The sequence below is a fragment of the Schistocerca nitens genome, chromosome 4 (genome assembly GCF_023898315.1).
Source record: "Schistocerca nitens isolate TAMUIC-IGC-003100 chromosome 4, iqSchNite1.1, whole genome shotgun sequence".
Lineage (NCBI taxonomy): Eukaryota > Metazoa > Arthropoda > Insecta > Orthoptera > Acrididae > Schistocerca > Schistocerca nitens.
In genome coordinates this window covers 361407105-361427119 of record NC_064617.1, presented here as the reverse complement: position 1 = coordinate 361427119, position 20015 = coordinate 361407105, and the positions used below count along the sequence as shown (strand labels likewise).

Sequence of the window (20015 nt, the reverse complement as noted above, 5' to 3'; positions counted from 1 at the left end):
ATATTCTACTGCACCATAAATTAAATTCATGTTCTCACGTTTCTGAAACTGATAATGTCATATCATCGACGACGAGTCATGAACTGTAAACAGTGATAAATTTCACTGTGGCCATATCACAGGATTTTGAGTATTGTTTTGAAAAAGGTACCTTCAAAGTCGAATTGACAGACATTGCTTCTTATGAAATGGAGCACAAACACGCGCCTCAGATGCAATGGTCGTTCAAGTCCTCACATCACCCAGGTATTTATTACCACTGATTCCTCCTCTCAAAATACGTATTTTCGCATCCTTTACTGTCTGTATAACGTTGACCCCAAAGGTTTTAGGTACCTTGTATCTTTGGAGAAGATCATTTTTCATTTGCCATAATCTTGTATGCTGCTAGTTGCTGTGAAAGCAACGTATATCGGCAACAATGCATTGCCAGAAGGTTATAGTGACAACAGTTAGCATATAGTGCGAAACAGCTCTTACAGTTTCGGATACTGTCCTTTTCGTCCAATATAGTCAGTATTTGCACATAGATAAATCTATCTTATTTATTAGTGTTCAGAAATTTTGTAGCTATGACACGTGAAGAAAATACGAAAGCAAGACGATGCATACCTGATGTTCAAAGTTTTAACATTCGGTTCGCAGTGGTGTGCTCCTGCTCCAGGAAACTTACAACTTGTAGCAAGTAACAGTACTTGAAAACTAAATGTTTTTTTTAACATAAAGATATATAAGAATAATAACAAGCAGAAGCCTAAAACTGGACAGCTAGTGTGATATGTGTTCGCTCATATTATAATGTTTCATCATTATAGGCCATCGGGATACGGTAAAGAAACCAACATTATCAATGTTGTGACTACGTCCGATGCCATGCAGAAATTATGCTTTTCCCAACATCACAGGACGAGATGCAGCCTTGCTATAAGAAGCGGAAGCGCTCTGATTGGCCTGTTTCCAAAAAAAAAAAAAAAAAAAAAAACAGGGTGCCGTGACTTCTGGAGATGAGAAATATGACTGGACATTAAAATACCGAGCTGTTATTGGAAGAGCTAAATCTAAATGTGTGGCCTTGCTTAGAATATCTCTGATTGGACTATTTCCTAAAAAGGAGAGTGATTTACAAAGAGTGTGTAGCTAAGGAAGAGAAGAGGGGAAGAGAGGAGTGGGGATTGAGAGGGTGGATGAGGAGAGGGGAGAAAAATTGGATGGGGAAAAGGTAGGGGAGAGGATACATATGGCTTAGGGAGGGTGTTTGGCTTCGGAGAGTGGTGGGCATGATGATAGTATGTGTTTGTCCTTGTATGGAGACAACCCACAGTCAAATGTCATATAATATAGAGAATACCTGTTACTCTCATTCCATGACCTACAAGTACTTTTTTATGAAGGAAGTATCAGTCATAGTGTGAGCAGAATTATTTAACTTTTCTACTGAATTTTTCACATTTAAATTACAATGAAATAACGCTATGTGTTTGAAAAAGAACCACCTAATTTTAAGTATACATTTAATGGGGAAATTAATGAAAAATTACATCAATGAGTACATATCATGAAAGAGAAGTTTTATTTAATGTTAGTAGACGTCAACGTGGGATCCATTTGTTGCCCTGCACACGTCGAGACGACGTTCCACTTCTTGCCACATATTCACCAACATTCCAGGTGTAACTGTCCCAACTGCCACGACGATTCTTTCCCGTAAATGATTGATTTCTGTGATCTTTTCACTGTACACAACATCTTTTATGTGGTCCCAAAAGAAAAAGTCCAGTGAGGTTAAGTCTGGGCTTCGTGGTGGACAAGGTATTGGGCCAGCCCTGCCTATCCACCTTCCTGGAAAGCGAGTGTCAAGAGCCGCACACGCATGGTTACTGTAATGAGGTGGTTCGCCATCTTGTTGGAAAAACAAAGCCCCTTTTCCACCTCAATATCGTCCATTTGGGGAAAGACATACTCTGTCAACATATCACAGTAAACATCCCCGTTTATTGGATTTTCTACAAAAATAAAAGGAACAATCACACAATCTCCCATAGGCATTAACTTTGGGAGAGTCACATTGATGCTGAATAACTTCATGTGGGTGCTCCGCCCCCCCCCCCCCCAAATTCTGCAGTTATGACGTTTAACTGTTCCACTGATATGAAATTTAACCTCATCAGAAATGAGAATTTTTTAAAAAAAATTGATATCATCATCAATACTGTGTAGAAAATCAACAGCAAACTCGTACCTTTCGATTTTATCAGTAGGTTTTACTTCATGTAACAGTTTCAATTTGTAGACACCCAACTTAAGTGTTTTACATACAACATCATACACAGTACCTTTAGGCTAATTGTAGACTAACTGTAGACCACATCTAGCCAATGAATTCTTCAGACTCTGAACACACAAAACACAGATCTGTTCAATAACATCTTCAGAAGTTCTCAGTCTATATGGTGAATTTGCTTTTGAAACACTACCTGTTTCCTTGAAAGACTTTAGCCAATGACGGATAGTTTTTGATGTAGGTGGTTCTCCACCATACTGACATCTAAAATTATGTTGCACTGTTATCTCAGTTATCACAAGCCAAATAATACACTACGATTTCTGTTGTGGAGTACACATTGTTGCTGAGTTGCTGTGTGCAGCACTGCACGCACGCCTGGACTGAACTGAGGCAACAGAGGAAAAAAACAGCACTGGTGCCGTCTCAGGGTCAAGCAGACCTGCCAACTGCCAACTGTTAACTGCCAACTGCAAGGGAGTCGAACTTGGAGAGGTGATGAATCTGACACCACAAACTAGAATAGTGTATGTCACTTTGTACAGATTCTAGGACACATTAAAACTAAGGAGTTCGTTTTCAAACACACTGCATTATAATCGTTTACATTAATTTTAAGAGTTTCTGTTAAAATATTCTTCAGTGCAGTACAAATTCCCCAACAGAAAGTTCTTTAATTCATTCGTAAATTCCGCCACATTACCCTCAAGACATTTTACTTGTTCCATCAGAGTGTAGAATATATTTCTTCTCATGTGAATTACTTCTTCCTGTACTAATGTTACATCGTTTTAGAGGTTGTTTCTGGTGCTCACATTATATTTATGCTTTGAATTAGGTTTTGAAAAAAAAAACAGAAATATCTATGACTTCAAAGGATCTATACAAGGTGGAGAGAAACAATACTCAAAATATCAAAGTTTATGAAGAGATGTCAGCAGGGTCTTCTGTGAGCAACGGAAGATATAATTCTTATAAAAAATGCAAAAGTTGATTACTTAATTCTCTGCCACACTCGTCATTTTTGGTACTTAACTCAAATTCTGTGCTAAGTTGACTACCAAGTTCGCAGAATTCTTCAAAGTCTTCCTTGCTTTCAACGAGAAGAGCTGTCACCTGCGCGATCTTAGCCGTTGGCATCTGTATTAATTGCACTCTTATTTTCGTTCTGCAACCTTCTTTCACTTAACATGTACCTTCTTCGTCATACAAATAATATGCTCAGTGTACAGGAAATACACTGCCGGAAGTTCATCGCCTTCTCTTGACACCATAAGAATGCTGAATATATGTTCTTTTTTCCATAAATGACATAATATTATTATACAAAACAGCGAATGTTACCACTAATCAATATAACTGTACGTCTTTATCGCTATTTATGTTATTATTTTTTTTTAAATATACACCTCAATGCGTTTCAGCCACACCCATCATCACAAGCACATTTAAGATCTCAATACACTGTATCTCGTCAGTTCACATGTATACTTGTACCTTGAGTCAAGGGACATGTGTACATGTGAATTGACGAGATACGATATATTGAGATCTTAAATGTGATTCCACGAGTCATTGTACAAGTGAACATGTGAATTGGGGAGATACAGTGTATCGAAATTTTAAATGAGATTGTGATGATGGCTGTGGCCAAAACGCTTTGAGGCTTATATTAAAAAAAATGCAAATGTAAATGGCAGTGAAGAGGGTCAATTATACTGACTGAATGTTTATGCCAGAATGGTTGGTTTAACGCACCCACACAGTAGTTATCACAACCGTAGCTCACCTGAAGGCTGAGGGATCCTCCTGGCAGGTGAGCGCGTCCAGTATGACGCTCTGCTCAGAGATGACGCTAGTGTTCTGGTACAGCTCCTGCAGGAAATCGTACGCCTCTGCACCGCCCTGGCGAATACCTTCGCAATACACGACGCTTTTCATATCCGGGTCCACCCTGGAAAAGATAGTGTATTGTGATTAGGTGGTCTCTAGCCATTTCCAGGCGAAATAAGGTTCTGCTTTTCATTAGCACGCGTATTTGGAAGCATGCGTGTCTCGTATCTCACCAATCTGACAACAGATTTATTAATATTTGTTGTTGTCATGTTGTTCGGCAAACGTTAATGCGCGAATCTCAGATAGTTCTTTCGTTCATGACTTAGAGGTGGCTGCTTTTAAAGTTGGGGGATTGAAGTTGACGTCATGTTTACTGGCTTCTGGAAAATCTTCGACACTATCGCTTAGTAAAGAAGAAACCATAGTTACGGAATATTGAAATGGAACCACTTTCCCATTTCTGTCCTTCCCATTACTATGTGCAAATATTCGTGTCTACTTTGTTTTATGCAAGTAACTTTTATATAATATGCAGATGTTAATTTTTTGTCAATTTATATGGATATGGTGGCTGTTCTTTCCGACATTGATGATCTGCAACCGTATAGAACGAAATTAGAATTGTATTACTGTCTTCAGCTGCTAACAGGCGTTGATATATATCAACAGAGACAGGTGATAATGTGTGACCTGACCTGGACTCGAGCCCGGGATCTCCTACTTACATGGCAGACGCTCTATCCATGTGAGCCACCGAGGGCACTGAGGACAGAGCGACTGCAGGGACTATCTCGCGCACGCCTCCCGCGAGACCCACACTCTCACCTTGTATGTCCACACACTACATTCGTAGTGTCCCACACCAACACACTCATTACTCGTGGAAGACATTCTTACCAAGTCCTGTAAGAGCTCGGGGAATATGTGTGCTTCCGCACACAAGAAGAAGGTCATGGCCGGTGTTGCCAGAACTATATACTTATATGGACATGGTGTCTGTTCTTTCGCACATGTTTCATAACACTTCACTCACTACACACACACTGGTGATCTCTGCGCCATTTTTTGCACCGCAACATCCCATTTGCTATCCTGAAAAACTGAGTCAGCATCCCTCCATAACGAGTGAGATGTTGAGCTCAGAAAGAGGAAGAGGTGTTAGTATTGTGCTATGCATAGCTTGGAGGTAAGTATTTCTAGAAAGGAAAAAAGTAGGAAAAAAACATAAAGTGAAGGTGTTATGTGGAACGTTGGATGTTTTATAATCATTATTATTATTATTATTATTATTATTATTATTATGTATTTCTACAACATTTTTTTATCAAACCCCTACTCTGTTTTATCTAAGTAATCCTTCAATGTATAAAATGTATTGCATAACAGGTACTTTATAGCTGCCTTTTTAAATAAGGGTATTTTTGCAATTTCTTTAATCTCTTTAGGTAATTTACTATACATTCTTTGGTAGAAAATTCTGTTTTGAGTTTTCTGTTTATTTTACCTTGGTAAATGTAAGTCGAGTCTATCTCTTGTTGCATGATCGTGGACAGAGCTGTTTGTGCAGTAATTACCAATGTTATTTTGATGTGTCTAACTGACTGGTAAATGTATTCACATGGAGCAGTTAAAATCCCCAGTGTTTTGAATAGATCTTTAAAATGAGATCGACTAGTATTTTTGCTTATTATTTTTATAACTCTTTTCTGGAGTTTGAAAATTATTTTCATCTTTTGTGCGTTTGTTCCTCAAAAACGAATGCCATTGCTAATAACTGAGTGTACATATGAATAATATGTAACTAAAAGACACTGCACATTACTCACTGATGATAGGATTCTAAGGGCATAACATGCTGATGACATTCTGTCTGCAAGTACCTTTGTGTGTTCACACCACTTCAACTGAGAATCAATATTCATTCCTAGAAATTTTGCATTTGTTACACAGTCTGTAGAGGTGTCGTCTGTATTTAATTTAACATGGTCATTTTTCCTCTTCAAACTGAAATTCATGGCATTAGTTTTCTTTATGTTCAGTGTCACTTTATTGCTTATTGACCAATCATAAACTTCATTGTTTTCTCAGCATGGAGTTCTCTTGTTTTCTCAGTGCTGTCATCGGCGAAGGGAATTTTCTCACCATGAGTAACAATAGTGAGAAAGTCATTGATGCATATCAGGAATGGTATTGGTCCTAATATGCTACCTTGCGGAACCCCTGTATTAATGTATTTTCGTTCTGATAAGTGTTTTACCTAATGTTTAGCTCTGTTTGTAGTTTGTGTTATCTCTACTCTTTGTTCAAATGGTTCAAATGGCTCTGAGCACTATGGGACTCAACATCTTAGGTCATAAGTCCCTTAGAACTTAGAACTACTTAAACCTAACTAACCTAAGGACATCACACACACCCATGCCCGAGGCAGGATTCGAACCTGCGACCGCAGCAGTCCCGCGGTTCCGGACTGCAGCGCCAGAACCGCTAGACCACCGCGGCCGGCCTACTCTTTGTACCCTATCTGCTAGGTATGATCGAAACCAGTCATTAGCTACCACTCTTATTCCTAATGCTTCTAATTTATTTAATAGAATCTTGTGGTCGACAGTATCAAACGCCTTAGAAAGATCCAAAAATGTGCCTGTGACACACCATCTTTATCAAGAGCATCAAGTACAATTTTTGTGAATTCTACTATGGCTAACTCCGTATTTTTACCTTAAAAGATTGTATTTATTCGGGCAATTCATTAACATGTCTTTCATAATTGCTTCTATTATTTTTGAGAATGCTGACAGCAGGGAAATGGGCCAGTAATTTTCTATGTCTTCTGTATTATCTTTCCTAAGCAAAGGTACAACTCTTGCCTGTTTTAAATGCCCTGGAAATGTCCCTGATGTAAAGGATTCATTTATTAAATTTGTTACGGGGCCTTATATAATCCTTATGCATTGTTTCAGTACACACATTGTTACTTCACTTAAGCCTACTGCCATTTTATTTTTTTGTTTTTTAACAATTTTATTGACTTCATTCTCTGTGGTTGGAAGTAACATCATTGTATTTAGTGCAACGAAATTCCAGGTGTTATATTTGTTTTGAGGAATTTTTGCTGTAACTTCTCTGCAATACTTGAAAAATGCTCGTTTACATAGTTTGCTAAGTCTTGTGGATCATTTATTACCTTATACCCCTCCCTTAGCAGTATGTTATTCTATGATTGTTTGCCTCTCCCCGTTTCCTTCTTAATAACATCCCAGACTGCTTTGCTTTTATTCTTTGCATTATATATTATTTTGTCATTAAATGACTTTTAAGTCCCAAGCCCGGTTGAGAAAGGAGGAGGGGGAGGAGTAACACCTCGTTAAAAAAACCTTGGTTCACCTGGCCCGGGTGATAGTACCTCGTGAGGGCCCCTTGCCAGGGATACGGAAAAGACCTCAATGGCAGCGAAGGCGGAGAATATGGACTTCGGTATGGCGGAGCTTTTCTCTTTTCTCTTTGGGTTCAAAAAGAGTACAAGTAGTGACTGTACCCCAGAGAGGTGGCTACAGACAGCATCTGACTCAGCGTGAGCGGCTGACTTTAGGCTGGGCATCCTACTGCCTATGTGGAAAGTAACGGGAAACTACCATATTACATTCCCATGCAGTACACGGTATGTGCCTCCATGTGAAAGATTCAGGTGTTAAAACTTCCCCTCATTCGGATCTCCGGGAGGGGAACACATTGAGAGTAGACATATTTGAAAGGAAAAAGGGACAGTGAAGGGAGGAAAGATAAGGATTGGAACATGGAATGTGAGGACACTACTGCAAGCAGGAAAGCTAGATAATGCAGAACAGGAGATGAAAAAAAAAAAAAACAGATTAGATGCCCTTGGTTTGTGTGAAATGAGATGGGGAGAGAATAGGAGGATAGAAAGTGGAGATTATAAGCTCTTTTACTCAGTGGAAATCAAGAGTGGTGAAAACGCAGTAGGAATATTGATAGGGCAAAAGTTGAAAAATAAGGTAATGAAGGTACAATTTATTGATGGAACGCTGATGATGATACGACTGAAGGGTAGTTCAAAAGGTTTGGTGTTAATACAGGTATATATGCCAACCAGTCAGCGTAGAGATGAGGAAGTGGAAGAATACTATGAGAAAATACAAGAACTCGTCGAGAAATAAAATAGAAATACCTGCATTATCATCATGGGGGACTGGGGAATGGTGGGTGAAGGAAGAGATGAAGATGAAGAAGGAAAATTTGGATTACGAATAGGAAATGAGAGAGGTGAAAATTCATTAGCAGTGGGTAAACCATTATTTGAACACCACAAAAGGAGACGTTACACATGGATATCAAATTTTAATAGGGAAAGATATGTTGGACTAAGTAAGAGTAAGAGGGAAAGTATGAAATGATGTATAGACTGGCTATTGAGATAGTTTTTGAACGTAAAAGAAAGAAGAATAACATGGAAATAGAAAGAGCAGATGGTACTCTAGCAGAAGAACCGCAGGAAGTTTTGAACAGATGGCAAGAATATACTGAATGTCTGTATAAGGGGGATGAAATGTAAAGCGAAATTAAGGTTGAAGAGGAGTAATATGTGCTGGAAGATGGAAAGAGATTCACCATCTTGGAAGCAGAAGTAGAAAAGGCGCTGAAGGAGATGAAGAATAGGAAGGCATGTGGAATTGATGATTTGCCAGCAGAACCGTTGGAGAGTCTAGGAAACAAGGCAAGAAAAGGAATAGTCTACCTATGTAACGAGATATATGACAAAGGGGAATGGTCTGAGGACTTCCTTGCAATAGTTATGATACCGATAGAGAAAAAGAGAAACACTAAAAAATGTGAAGAGCATCGGACCATCAGTCTAATTTCTCATGCAGCTAAAGTCTTGCTGGAGTGTTGAATAGAAGGCTATATATGACAAGCTTGATAGAGGGATTGTAGAGGAGCAGTTCGAATTTAGAAGAGGAAAAGCAACAAGAGATGCTACTGGCCTGTTAAGAACTTTATGGGAAAGATATATGGAAAAAGGTAGAGAAATCTTTGCTGTTTTTATAGATTTAGAAAAGGCTTTTGACAGAGTTCAGCGGAACAAGCTGATGGATATTTTGAAGAGGAAAGGAGTAGATTGGAATGAGAGACGACTGATACTGAATCTATATTTACACCAGAAAGTCAGGATAAGGATTGGAAATGAAATGGCAGAAGGAAGCAACATTGGACGAGGTGTTAGGGGAAACCCACTGTTGTTTAACACATACCATGAAGAGATTATTGCGAAAGGTTTAGTGGGAAAAGAGGAATATGTATTGGTGGAAAGAGAACAGAATGTATACGATTTGCTGATGACATGGTATTAGTGGTAGAAAATGAGCGGACAGTGAATAACATGCTGAAAGATCTGAATGAAGCTTGTGTGGAATATGGGATGCAAATAAACACAGCAAAAACAAAGAGTATGGTCATCAGTACAAGACGAAGACTGTCTAATATTGAAATAGGACAATCTACCATTAACCAAGTAAGTGCATTTAAATATCTTGGAAGCTCAATAACTGAACACTTGAGATGTCACCAGGAGGTGAAAACTCGAATTGCCATGGCGAAGGAGGCTTTCAACAGAAAGAGGAGACTCTTATGTGGCAAATTAGATAAAGGTATAAGGTAAAGGCTTGGAAAATGTTTTGTCTGGAATGTGGCACTATATGAGGCAGAAACATCGACGCTGAGACGAGAGGATGAAAAGAGGTTAGAAGCATTTGAAAGTGGATGTGGAGGAGAATGGAGAGAATAAGCTGGATGGCAAGAGTGAGTAATGAAAGAGTATTGGAAAGGGTTGGTGAGAGAAGATGTCTGCTGAAGGTTGTAAGAAAAGGAAAAAGAACTGGTTGGGACATTCATTGAGAAGGGAGTGCTTGCTAGCAGATGCCTTGGAAGGATTGGTTTGTAGGAGAAGACTGAGAGGAAGAAGGAGATACAAGATGATAGAAGACATAAAGGGAAGAGGAAATTATGCAGATCTGAAGAGGATGGCAGAAGACCGGACAGCCTGGACAACTACCATGTGAAAACCTGCCTTTTGGCAGAACACTGATGATGATGGTGGTGATGATGATGATGATGAGTGAGTGAAATCAAATTAAGTAGAAATATTATCAAAAACCAGTTAAAAGCTAAATTCATTTTGAAATTTAAGCAGTTGGAAACTAACATAAATTTACAATTCCGAGACAGGTAAAATCCTTAACACATTAAAGAAATCCAGTTCCTTTGCAAATATCATATATCACATGGTAGAAGACCTTCTCCGGTCTGAAGGTACGTGATGGTCCACGACAGTTGAAATGTGGCTTAACCATCCACACTTTATGTAATTGACTCCGAAATATACAGAATTTTACTCACCATGATGGTCTGTAACTAAAGGATTAGCAATATCTTCTAAATAACTTTAACGTATATATAGGGTGATCTAGGAGGAACGGTCAGTGTTCAGGCATATGAAAGGAACGATCATTCAAAGAAAAAGGAAGTACTTGACGTGGGTTCTAAAATGCATACCTTAAGACCATTAGCACTTCTTCATCTTCGATACTGTGAAACAAATCTCTTTTAGTGCAAAGTTTCGCTTTCCATATTTTGAGAGGAATTAATACAGACTAAAACAAGAAAAAATTCTCTAGTAAACATGGCCTCTAAAATGCATACCTTAACAGCTATGAGCACTTGTTCAATTAGAAGAGACGTGTTTAATAGTAACTTAAATAAAGAAGAGCCCATAGATCTTAAGGTATGTATTTTAGAGTCCATATTTACTGGAAATCTTTCGCTTTGGACCACACTACCACCTCTCAAAACATGGGAAGCAAAGAGCTTGCAGTAGAAAAGGTTTGTTTTACAGTATCGAAAATGAAGAATTACTCATAGCTCTTGAGGTTTGCAGTTTAGAGCCCCTGTTTACTACACTTTTTTGCTTCGAATTATCGTTCCTGTCGTATCTCTGAATATTGACCATTCCTCCTGTCACACTCTGTGTTACACAGCAGTTAAGTTCGAAATATTTAGATTTTCTGTATAAAACAAGACCTCATGTCCCACAACAACAAAAAGAGGGGACAATGCCGAAAACTTCTTAGAATGTTCTCTAGTACGCATTCCTTAATATGATTCTAAAATTTGTCACTTGACTGAAACACTGAGCTGGAAACATCATGTGTTCATACTACACTATCCTCCACGTACTACACTCTCCACTAATAACTGCACTACGTCAGTATTTTCATATATCATGAGGTCCTTCGACTGTAACGTGAAAATCTTGTATGCTGGACACATATATGCAGTGAAACATATGTAGTTCGTTAATATAAGCTGCACTTATAATTGTATTTCATTTACCAAACTGGTATCGGGAATGGCTCATCTTCAGTGTTTTTAGGCTTCCATGTAGGAGTCGGTAAATACGGAACGCTTATAAGATGACGATATTGTCCGTCTGTCCATCTGCTATGTTCCATTTTTCTCAGGAATGGATATAGATATCAAGTTGAATGCATCAAGCTGAAAGTTATGTCAAACAGTAAGGACCATAAACCCTTGACAGTGTAAAAAAATTTAAGCTTACAATAGAATCAAAAGATATGGCCATTTCTGTCACATATTTCGATAATCGCAAACTCACTCATCACAAGCTATAGGGTACTTCCCGTTGAACTAAAAATCATGAAATGTGATAGGAAAGCGAGGTTTCACAGTACAAGTAAAGGAAGAAAACAGAAAATTGTTACTTTGTAATTACATTACATGCAATTTTTTTGTCGTTTGTCGGTAGTGTGTCTGTATGTCCTTCTGATGAGACCCATTTTTCTCAAGAATTGGCAAAAATGTCATGTTGACATTTACGTCAAATACCAAGACATACATACCCTTGCCAGTGTAACAGATTTCCGTTTCTAAGTCAATACAAGCAAAAGATACGGCTATTTATTTCACTTTTCTTGTACGCGCAAACTCACTCATCACAACCCATAGATCAACTATCTACACTACTGGCCGTTAAAATTGCTACACCAAGAAGAAATGCAGATGATAAACGGGTATTCATTGGACAAATATATTATACTAGAACTGACACATTTACAGTGTGATCACATTTTCACTCAATTTGGGTGCATAGATCCTGAGGAATCAGTACCCAGAACAACCACCTCTGGCCATAATAATGGCCTTGATACGCCTGGGCATTGATCAAACAGAGCTTGGATGGCGTGTACAGGTACAGCTGCCCATGCAGCTTCAACACGGTACCACAGTTCATCAAGAGTAGTGACTGGCGTATTGTGACGAGCCAGTTGCTCGGCCACCATTGACCAGACGTTTTCAGTTGGTGAGAGATCTGGAGAATGTGCTGACCAGGGCAGCAGTCGAACATTTCCTGTATCCAGAAAGGCCCGTACAGGATCTACAACATGCGGTCGTGCATTATCCTGCTGAAATGTATGGTTTCGCAGGGATCGAATGAAGGGTAGAACCACGGATCGTAACACATCTGAAATGTAACGTCCACTGTTCAAAGTGCCGTCAATGCAAACAAGAGGTGACCGAGACGTGTAACCAATGGCACCCCATACCATCACGCCAGGTGATACGCCAGTATGGCGATGACGAATGCACGCTTCCAATGTGCGTTCACCGCGATGTCGGCAAACACGGATGCGACCATCATGATACTGTAAACAGAATCTGGATTCATCCGAAAAAATGACGTTTTGCCCTTCGTGCACCCAGGTTCGTCGTTGAGTACACCATCACAGGCGCTCCTGTCTGTGATGCAGCGTCAAGGGTAACCGCAGCCATGGTCTCCGAGCTGATAGTCCATGCTGCTGCAAACGTCGTCGAACTTTTCGTGCAGATGGTTGTTGTCTTGCAAACGTCTTCATCTGTTGACTCAGGGATCGAGAGATGGCTGCACGATCCGTTACAGCCATGCGGATAAGATGCCTGTCATCTCGACTGCTAGTGATACGAGGCCGTTGAGAAATCGGTTGGAAACTTTCCTCATGTCAGCACGTTGTAGGTGTCGCCACTGGCGCCAACCTTGTGTGAATGCTCTGAAAAGGTAATCATTTGCATATCACAGCATCTTCTTCCTGTCGGTTAAATTTCGCGTCTGTAGCACGTCATCTTCGTGGTGTAGCAATTTCAATGGCCAGTAGTGTACATACATAATTACTCGCATTTACTCGCTCTTTTTTTTTCTCGCAGAGAGCAGGGAAACGGAAACGTTACTACAATTAACCACCATAGAGCACAGTGAATTTGAAACAAAACGCAATTAACATTTTTAATTTAGTTAAAGATATACCAGCAATATGTCTTCTATTCTCTGATTCTAACATTTTGCTCAGTGATATGTGCAAAACAAAGCGAGTAATTAACTTACCACTAATATGGACAACGGCAACTATTTTGTCGCTTTATTTTGATAGCATGTTTTGACAGTGGGGACTATGCTTACTTTCTAATAACGGAAATTTTATGTTATTTACTTCACTTTGGTATGTGGCCGTGTTTTCCCTCTTCTGTTTAGAGACTTTTGAAATGCCAATTAAAGTAGGTTAGATGAAGATAATTATTTCGTACAACAGGCTTTCTGAAAAGAGAAATGTCATACAATCTGTGATGATACTGTAATGAATACTATGTAAGAACTTGACATGTACTTGTAACGTCATACACTGTTATGAGGTATGCCTGTCACCTGAGGATGTGATCATAACCGGTAACTAAAGAAAATACGTAATAAGCAGGCGTGATGTACATGAATGAGTTTGTATGTCTCCTTGTCTACTTGTTGGTTTGTACTCTCCTGGAAAATCAATCTTTCTTCTCGCAGTGACTCGGACAGGGACGACCACAAACTTACCAGTTGGAGGTGTCGTTAGGATCGGCCATGTAGCGCTCGAACTGGCCGAACGTGGTGTTTCTGCACTCGGTCTGGTTGCCGTCGCAGGCGAGCCTGGCCACGGTTGCACGCAGGATCCGCGTCACGTGGGAGTCGTCTGGGTCTGCCTCGTAGCTCAGGGCAGCCGTCACGTTGGCCACAAGAGTCTGCGACAGCGTCTGCAGCGATGCCGACTTATTATTACTTTTATTATTGCTACTGTTATTAATAAAAACATGTCGAGGCACAAAATGAGTACATCCAGCTAAATCTGTACAAACATTAATTTGTGTTTTATGATGATGACAGAAGAAGAGATCGATTTATTGCTGATTTCATAGCGACAATATTGTACACGAGAATCATTGTGATAGAAAATGGGATACTGAAGACCTAGAGAGAACAATAGGATTGGAAGACCAAGAACGAAGTGCTCGGATTAGAAAGAGTGTAAGACAGGGATGCAGTTCAGGTTGTACATCGAAGAAGCAATGAATGAAATAAAAGAAAGATTCAAGACTGAGATTAAAATTCAGCTTGAAGGGGTTATCAATAATATGATGACATTGCTATCTTAGCGAAGGTGAAGACGAATTACAGGATCTATTGAATAAACAGTCTAATGATTATAGAGTATGGATTGAGAGTAAACCGAAGAAAGACGAAATTAATGAGAAGTAGCAGAAGTACGAATAGCGAGGAACGTAACATTAAAGTTGCTGATTACCAAGTAGACGAAGTTAGGGAAACCTGCTGCCTTGGAAGCAGAATAACCCATGACGACGATGCAAGGAGGACATAAAAAGCAGATTAGCGTAAGCAAAAAGGACGTTCTGGCGAAGAGAAGTCTACTAGCACCAAACATCGGTCTTAATTTGAGGATGAAACTTTTGATAATGTACAGTCGAGGACAAAACGAGCGAGACCCCTCGCCTTTTCGTTATGCTGATCCGCACGGCTTTAAAGTCTGCTACACAGCATAACAGGCAAGGCGACGAAGTGCTACCAACATACTATGCACAGGCGTGAAATTGACAAACTATCTGAACTTTTTTAGGCTGTTTTCAATAATTTGTAATACTATATTAATACTGATTAGTGTGTTAAATACAACACGTAAATATAAAACAGAACTGAAAGAAGAAACGCTAATTGGTATGAACTGTACCAATAAAAATGAATTTCAACTTATCGAGATAACATAACTGTTTTAGTAAGACAAAGAACCCCGGATCGTTACGAATTAGCAAAATATTATCCGCTTTCGGCCGCGAAACGGTCTGTGTCAACGTTCAGACCAGTCATACTGGATTACCGTTGCTGGCCTACCATGAAAGTGTGCAAATTTAGCAATGCGTGAAGATTCATAACGAAATTCAGTTAAAAATCATTCAGTGCCACACTTAAGTCAATTCCATTATTGACAGAAGCGGAAGAAGTAGGCAGTAACATGTATGAAATTCTACAAGAGTGTCATATTGACATGCACAGAGCGCCAGTACAGAATAAAGGTAGCGATAAAAAGTATTGGGGGCGCGAGAATTTCTTAAAATTGCTTTACTGATATTCTACCTGCCTCCATCGAGATTAGAACCGAAAACAAACCAGACCTTCCTTTCACTACGCTAGCAGACAACCCAGGCAGCCCTCTATTACTACCCCAGACATGAATAAGCCGGCAATTTCACAATGAAAATGGCAAAATGATCTGCAGTTTCTCTTGCATAGAGCTTTCTGGACTCAAAAACATGAATTTTCTTCCTTTATGTCACCGCTTATATGCAACCATTCGGGATGTTTATCGAAATAGCAAAATACTGTTATTAGAGAGTAAATTTAGTAGGATATTTCTGCACCACCCCAGGAAACAAACGGCTACACAGCTGCCAAACGTATTCTACACTGTTTCGAATTTTCCATTAGACTCGCCACAGCCGGAAAACGTTCATTAGCCTAAGTGTTTCTTAAGCTAGCTAGCAGTGGGAATGTTCGCACTTCTAAAACGCGGTAGCATTAATACTGGGATGTGAATTACCACGTGTATAGGCAAATGGATTCTACTTGCATTCCTGTAAACGTTATTTGGATCGAAAGCGTAGCTACGATTAATATGCTGATGTATCGACTACAACAAGCACATTTCGAATAAAGAGTAGGGGGTGTTATTTATGCGGCCCTCATCTTCAGTAGCTGTCGTAGCTGTTTTCATTGTTATGATTTCGTCACCTAAACCGGTAAAAACGGAACCCTACTAGTCTCACTATCTTGACCGTCCATCGGTCTACCCAACCTTTAAAACCCGTTTACCGCCAGAACGGGTAGACATAATAAGCGGAAATGTATCGCACTTCTTGCGGTAACCGGTCCCTTGGTGGTGTAAAAAAGTGAGCTTCTATGTCAACGCAATCTAAAGATACGGCCGTTTATGAAAAGAAAATTTACGTGAAAGGTCAATAAATGGCTTCAAGAACTATGCGACCAAACTGCTTATGTCATCAGCCCCTAGACCTAGAACTACTTAAACCTAGCTAGCCTAAGGACATCACAGACATCTATGCCCGAGGTAGGATTCCAACCTGCGACTGAAGTAGCCGTGCGGTTCGTGACTGAAGCTCCTGGAACCGCTCGACCACAGCACCCGGCGGAACCCTATTCACCTCATGTATAATGATAAACTGTATTCGCCAGCAACTCAGATCGTTTGATCACGGAACTTTTACGAAGCTACATTCAAACTTTGTTCGAAGTCGTCTGCAATATCCATTTATAAACACCCTAGGAACGTCGTATGCGATATCCACTTCTGAAGACGCTGGCAGATACTGCAGTACCATAACAAGTAGGTAAGAATTTATTGTTATTGGTCCATGCATTACACTTTATTTCAATATCAATTTAACGCGCCTAGGTGTTCGTATATGGCTGAAACTAATGAACAAAAAGTAAATAAATAGCAAACAACTTCGATATTCAAATCAAATGAAAGTCACATGTCGCAATTACAACATAATTTCGTTGTTACATCTACATGACTACATCAACAAGATTTGTTTGCAATACAGACTTACGTGCCTGGCAGAAGGTTCGGACTATTTCTCTACCGTCCCAGTCATTAACAGTGTGCGGGAAAAAGGACCACTTAAATCTTTTCTTGCGAGCCTTGAATTACATTATTACTATGGTTTCTTCCTGTGTAAGTTCTCGAGGATTGGCATTCAGAACAGATGTTGGTGATTGAAATTTCGTGAAAAGATCTCGCAGCAACGAAAAACGCTTTTGTTTTCATGAATGTTACCCCAAATCGATTATCAAATCTGGGACCCTCTCTCCCCTATTTCGTGACATTACAAATCGTGCCACCGTTCCTTGGACGTTTTTTGCGTGCGCAGTCAATCACGTCTGTCAAGGATATTATAGCAGTGGACGGACAAACGTAGTGTAGGCAGTGTTTTCAGTTGGCCTGTTGCGTATTCTTAGTGTGCGGCCAATAAAACGCAGTCATTTGTTTGCCTTCCCCACAAAAGTATGTTTTCGATCGTTCCAGTTTGAGTTTTACTGGGTACTGAGATGAACTGACAGTGCTTCGACTTGTGTTTTGTCATATAACCGAAAGTTAATTATTGTTATTGGACGCAGCTTTTGTGTTTAATGTATTCCTCATTCAACAGTGTACACTCCTCCTACACCACTTATAACTGTTTCAAAGTATTAAATTGTTACTGATGTTACCAAGTTGCAGTTGTCATCTTAACTTGCCGTTTTGAAACAAAGGAAAATATTATAGCGAAATGTAGCAACTAAGAAGCGGAGTATCCAAATAAATAAACATTTCCGGTTTAAGAAGTTGCAGTAGGTCTACTATACAGTAACGTAAATTAGGAGCAAAGTCCATTAGTAGATCGTTATCAGGAAAATCAGCCCTCATAATGCAAAGTGTCACTACAAGAAATAAAGTTTCCAAACATGTCAATGAGTAGTCGAGGAAAGTGGACGCATTCTCTTTACTGAATCCCAACGCACGCCACTTACGAGGGGACACGCCAAGCGTCATACCCCGATCTTGCTGAAACTTCGCTCAGTGAAAGAGGGGACAAAATAAGCGAACACGTGTCTTGGCTTATCTGCTTACACTCTACCGCTTCTGAGAAAACGACGGTCAAAGTTATCAATGCGCTGTTGCTATAGTGTAGATACCTCTTAGCGGGTAAGGATTCAACTGAAGCGGTGGCTCTGCGGCTACCATAGCGACTTCGGAACTTTGCGCTGCGAGTTCGAAACCCGGTTTTTCCTCCCCCCCCCCCCCCCCCTCACTCTCTGAATTATCTACGAATGTTTATTCCAATTTATGTTGAAACACTGTTGTCGTTATTCGTCAGTTAATTTACTGTGTAAAGAAATAAGTTAAAAAGGGAACACATAGTGCGTAGTGGGGCGATCACTCTGTTGTAGAAATAATTCAGAAGCCAAGATCGCTTAAATACTGTTTGCTGGATAACCGGTTTCAACACACTAAAGGTGCCATAATCGGATCTGAATGTAGATTAACATTTATAAACCATTTGGATATAACGATACATGAGGCAGACCAGATGATTTTAGATCAGCTTGTCTCATTCGTTTATTACTTTTTTAATTAATTTATTACACATAAAGTTAATTGGCGAATAATGACAACATTATTTCAACATAAATTAGAAAAAAACATTCGTAGATAATTCTGATAGAGAGGCAGGAAAAAATAGTAATAAAAAACCCAATATGGTCTCGAACACGGGAATCAAAGTTAAGAAGGAACGACGGTAGCCACTGAGCCACCGCTTCAATTGCGTTCTCGGCTGCAGAAGGTATCTACAATATAGCGCGTTGATAACTTTGACCGTCGTTTTCTCGGAAACGGTCGAGTGTCTGCAGATAAGTCGAAACACGTGTTCGCTTATTTTGTCCTCTCCGTCACTGAGCAAAGTTTCCGGACAATCAGCCTATGACACCTGGCGAGTTCTCCTCGTTAGTCGAGTCACTTCTTACGCCCGGCGAGAATTATGTATGCCTCAGAGTAAACTGCGCCACTTGGAAACACGGCGAGCGAGGATAAACACGTTTTCCTTCTTATAAGGCAACCTTCTACAGCTAAAATTCACGAAGTGTTCTTCAGGTTGCCTCATATATTTCAGAAATGTTTCTTGCTTTAGGCCTGCCGCATATGCAAAACGTAAACATTTCATTTCATGTAATATTTATCAGGATAAGACATGACAAGAGTGGACCAGTCCCTTCTGAGAAAAATTACAGATCCTAAGTTGCTCCACTATGTAATGACACGGGTACGGGCTTGCGACCTCTCGTTTATGCCATCGATTTCCGTGTTACACATACTTGGCCACTGCGTTGTGGCTGCCGTCGTGGAGGAGGCAGTCTGTTTCCTACAAGCGCTGTTTCCGCAGCAGATATTAACCGCGACGAATCATTCAGTCAACGCCAAATGGCCCATCTGGCTGAGGAAGACAAGGGCGCTATAATAGCACTCCATGCAGAGGGATCTTCAAATGGCTACATAGCAAGAACTATGGGTCTTCCCAAGTCGACGGTAGCCAGGTGGATCAGACGAAAGGAAGAGAGTGGTAACCTGAATGGGAGGCCTCATGGCCGTCGCCGCAAAACAACAGCAGCTCAGGATCAGCAGATACGCCGTTTCAGTGATAACCACCCATTTGTCAACGCACGACAAATTCAGCAGACTTTGGGTCTCAATGTTAGTAGTAAGACTGTCACTCGTCGTCTAAGGGAAGGTGGACTGAGAGCAAGAAGCGCTGCTGTGAAAGTGACATTGACTGTTTCCCACAGAGAAGCTCGCCTTGCTTTTGCTGCTGAAAATGTCGACAAACCTCTCCAGTTTTGGAGGCGAGCGATTTTCACGGACGAAAAAGTTTTCTCTACGGCATCAACCGGAAA

The 20015-nt window shown here is 40.1% G+C and overlaps 1 protein-coding gene across 2 annotated transcripts in view; it reads right to left on the bottom strand.

Annotated features, from left to right (window-relative positions):
* LOC126251716 (aminopeptidase N-like) overlaps window positions 1-20015 on the bottom strand; it is a 291935-nt gene that overhangs the window by 21018 nt on the left and 250902 nt on the right. For both annotated transcript variants that reach the window (XM_049952311.1, XM_049952310.1), the window contains exons 13-14: window positions 14049-14245; window positions 4071-4235 (exon numbers count right to left, since the gene is read on the bottom strand). In XM_049952311.1, coding sequence (XP_049808268.1) covers window positions 4071-4235; window positions 14049-14245 — 362 coding nt within the window. The remainder of the gene's footprint in view (window positions 1-4070; window positions 4236-14048; window positions 14246-20015) is intronic.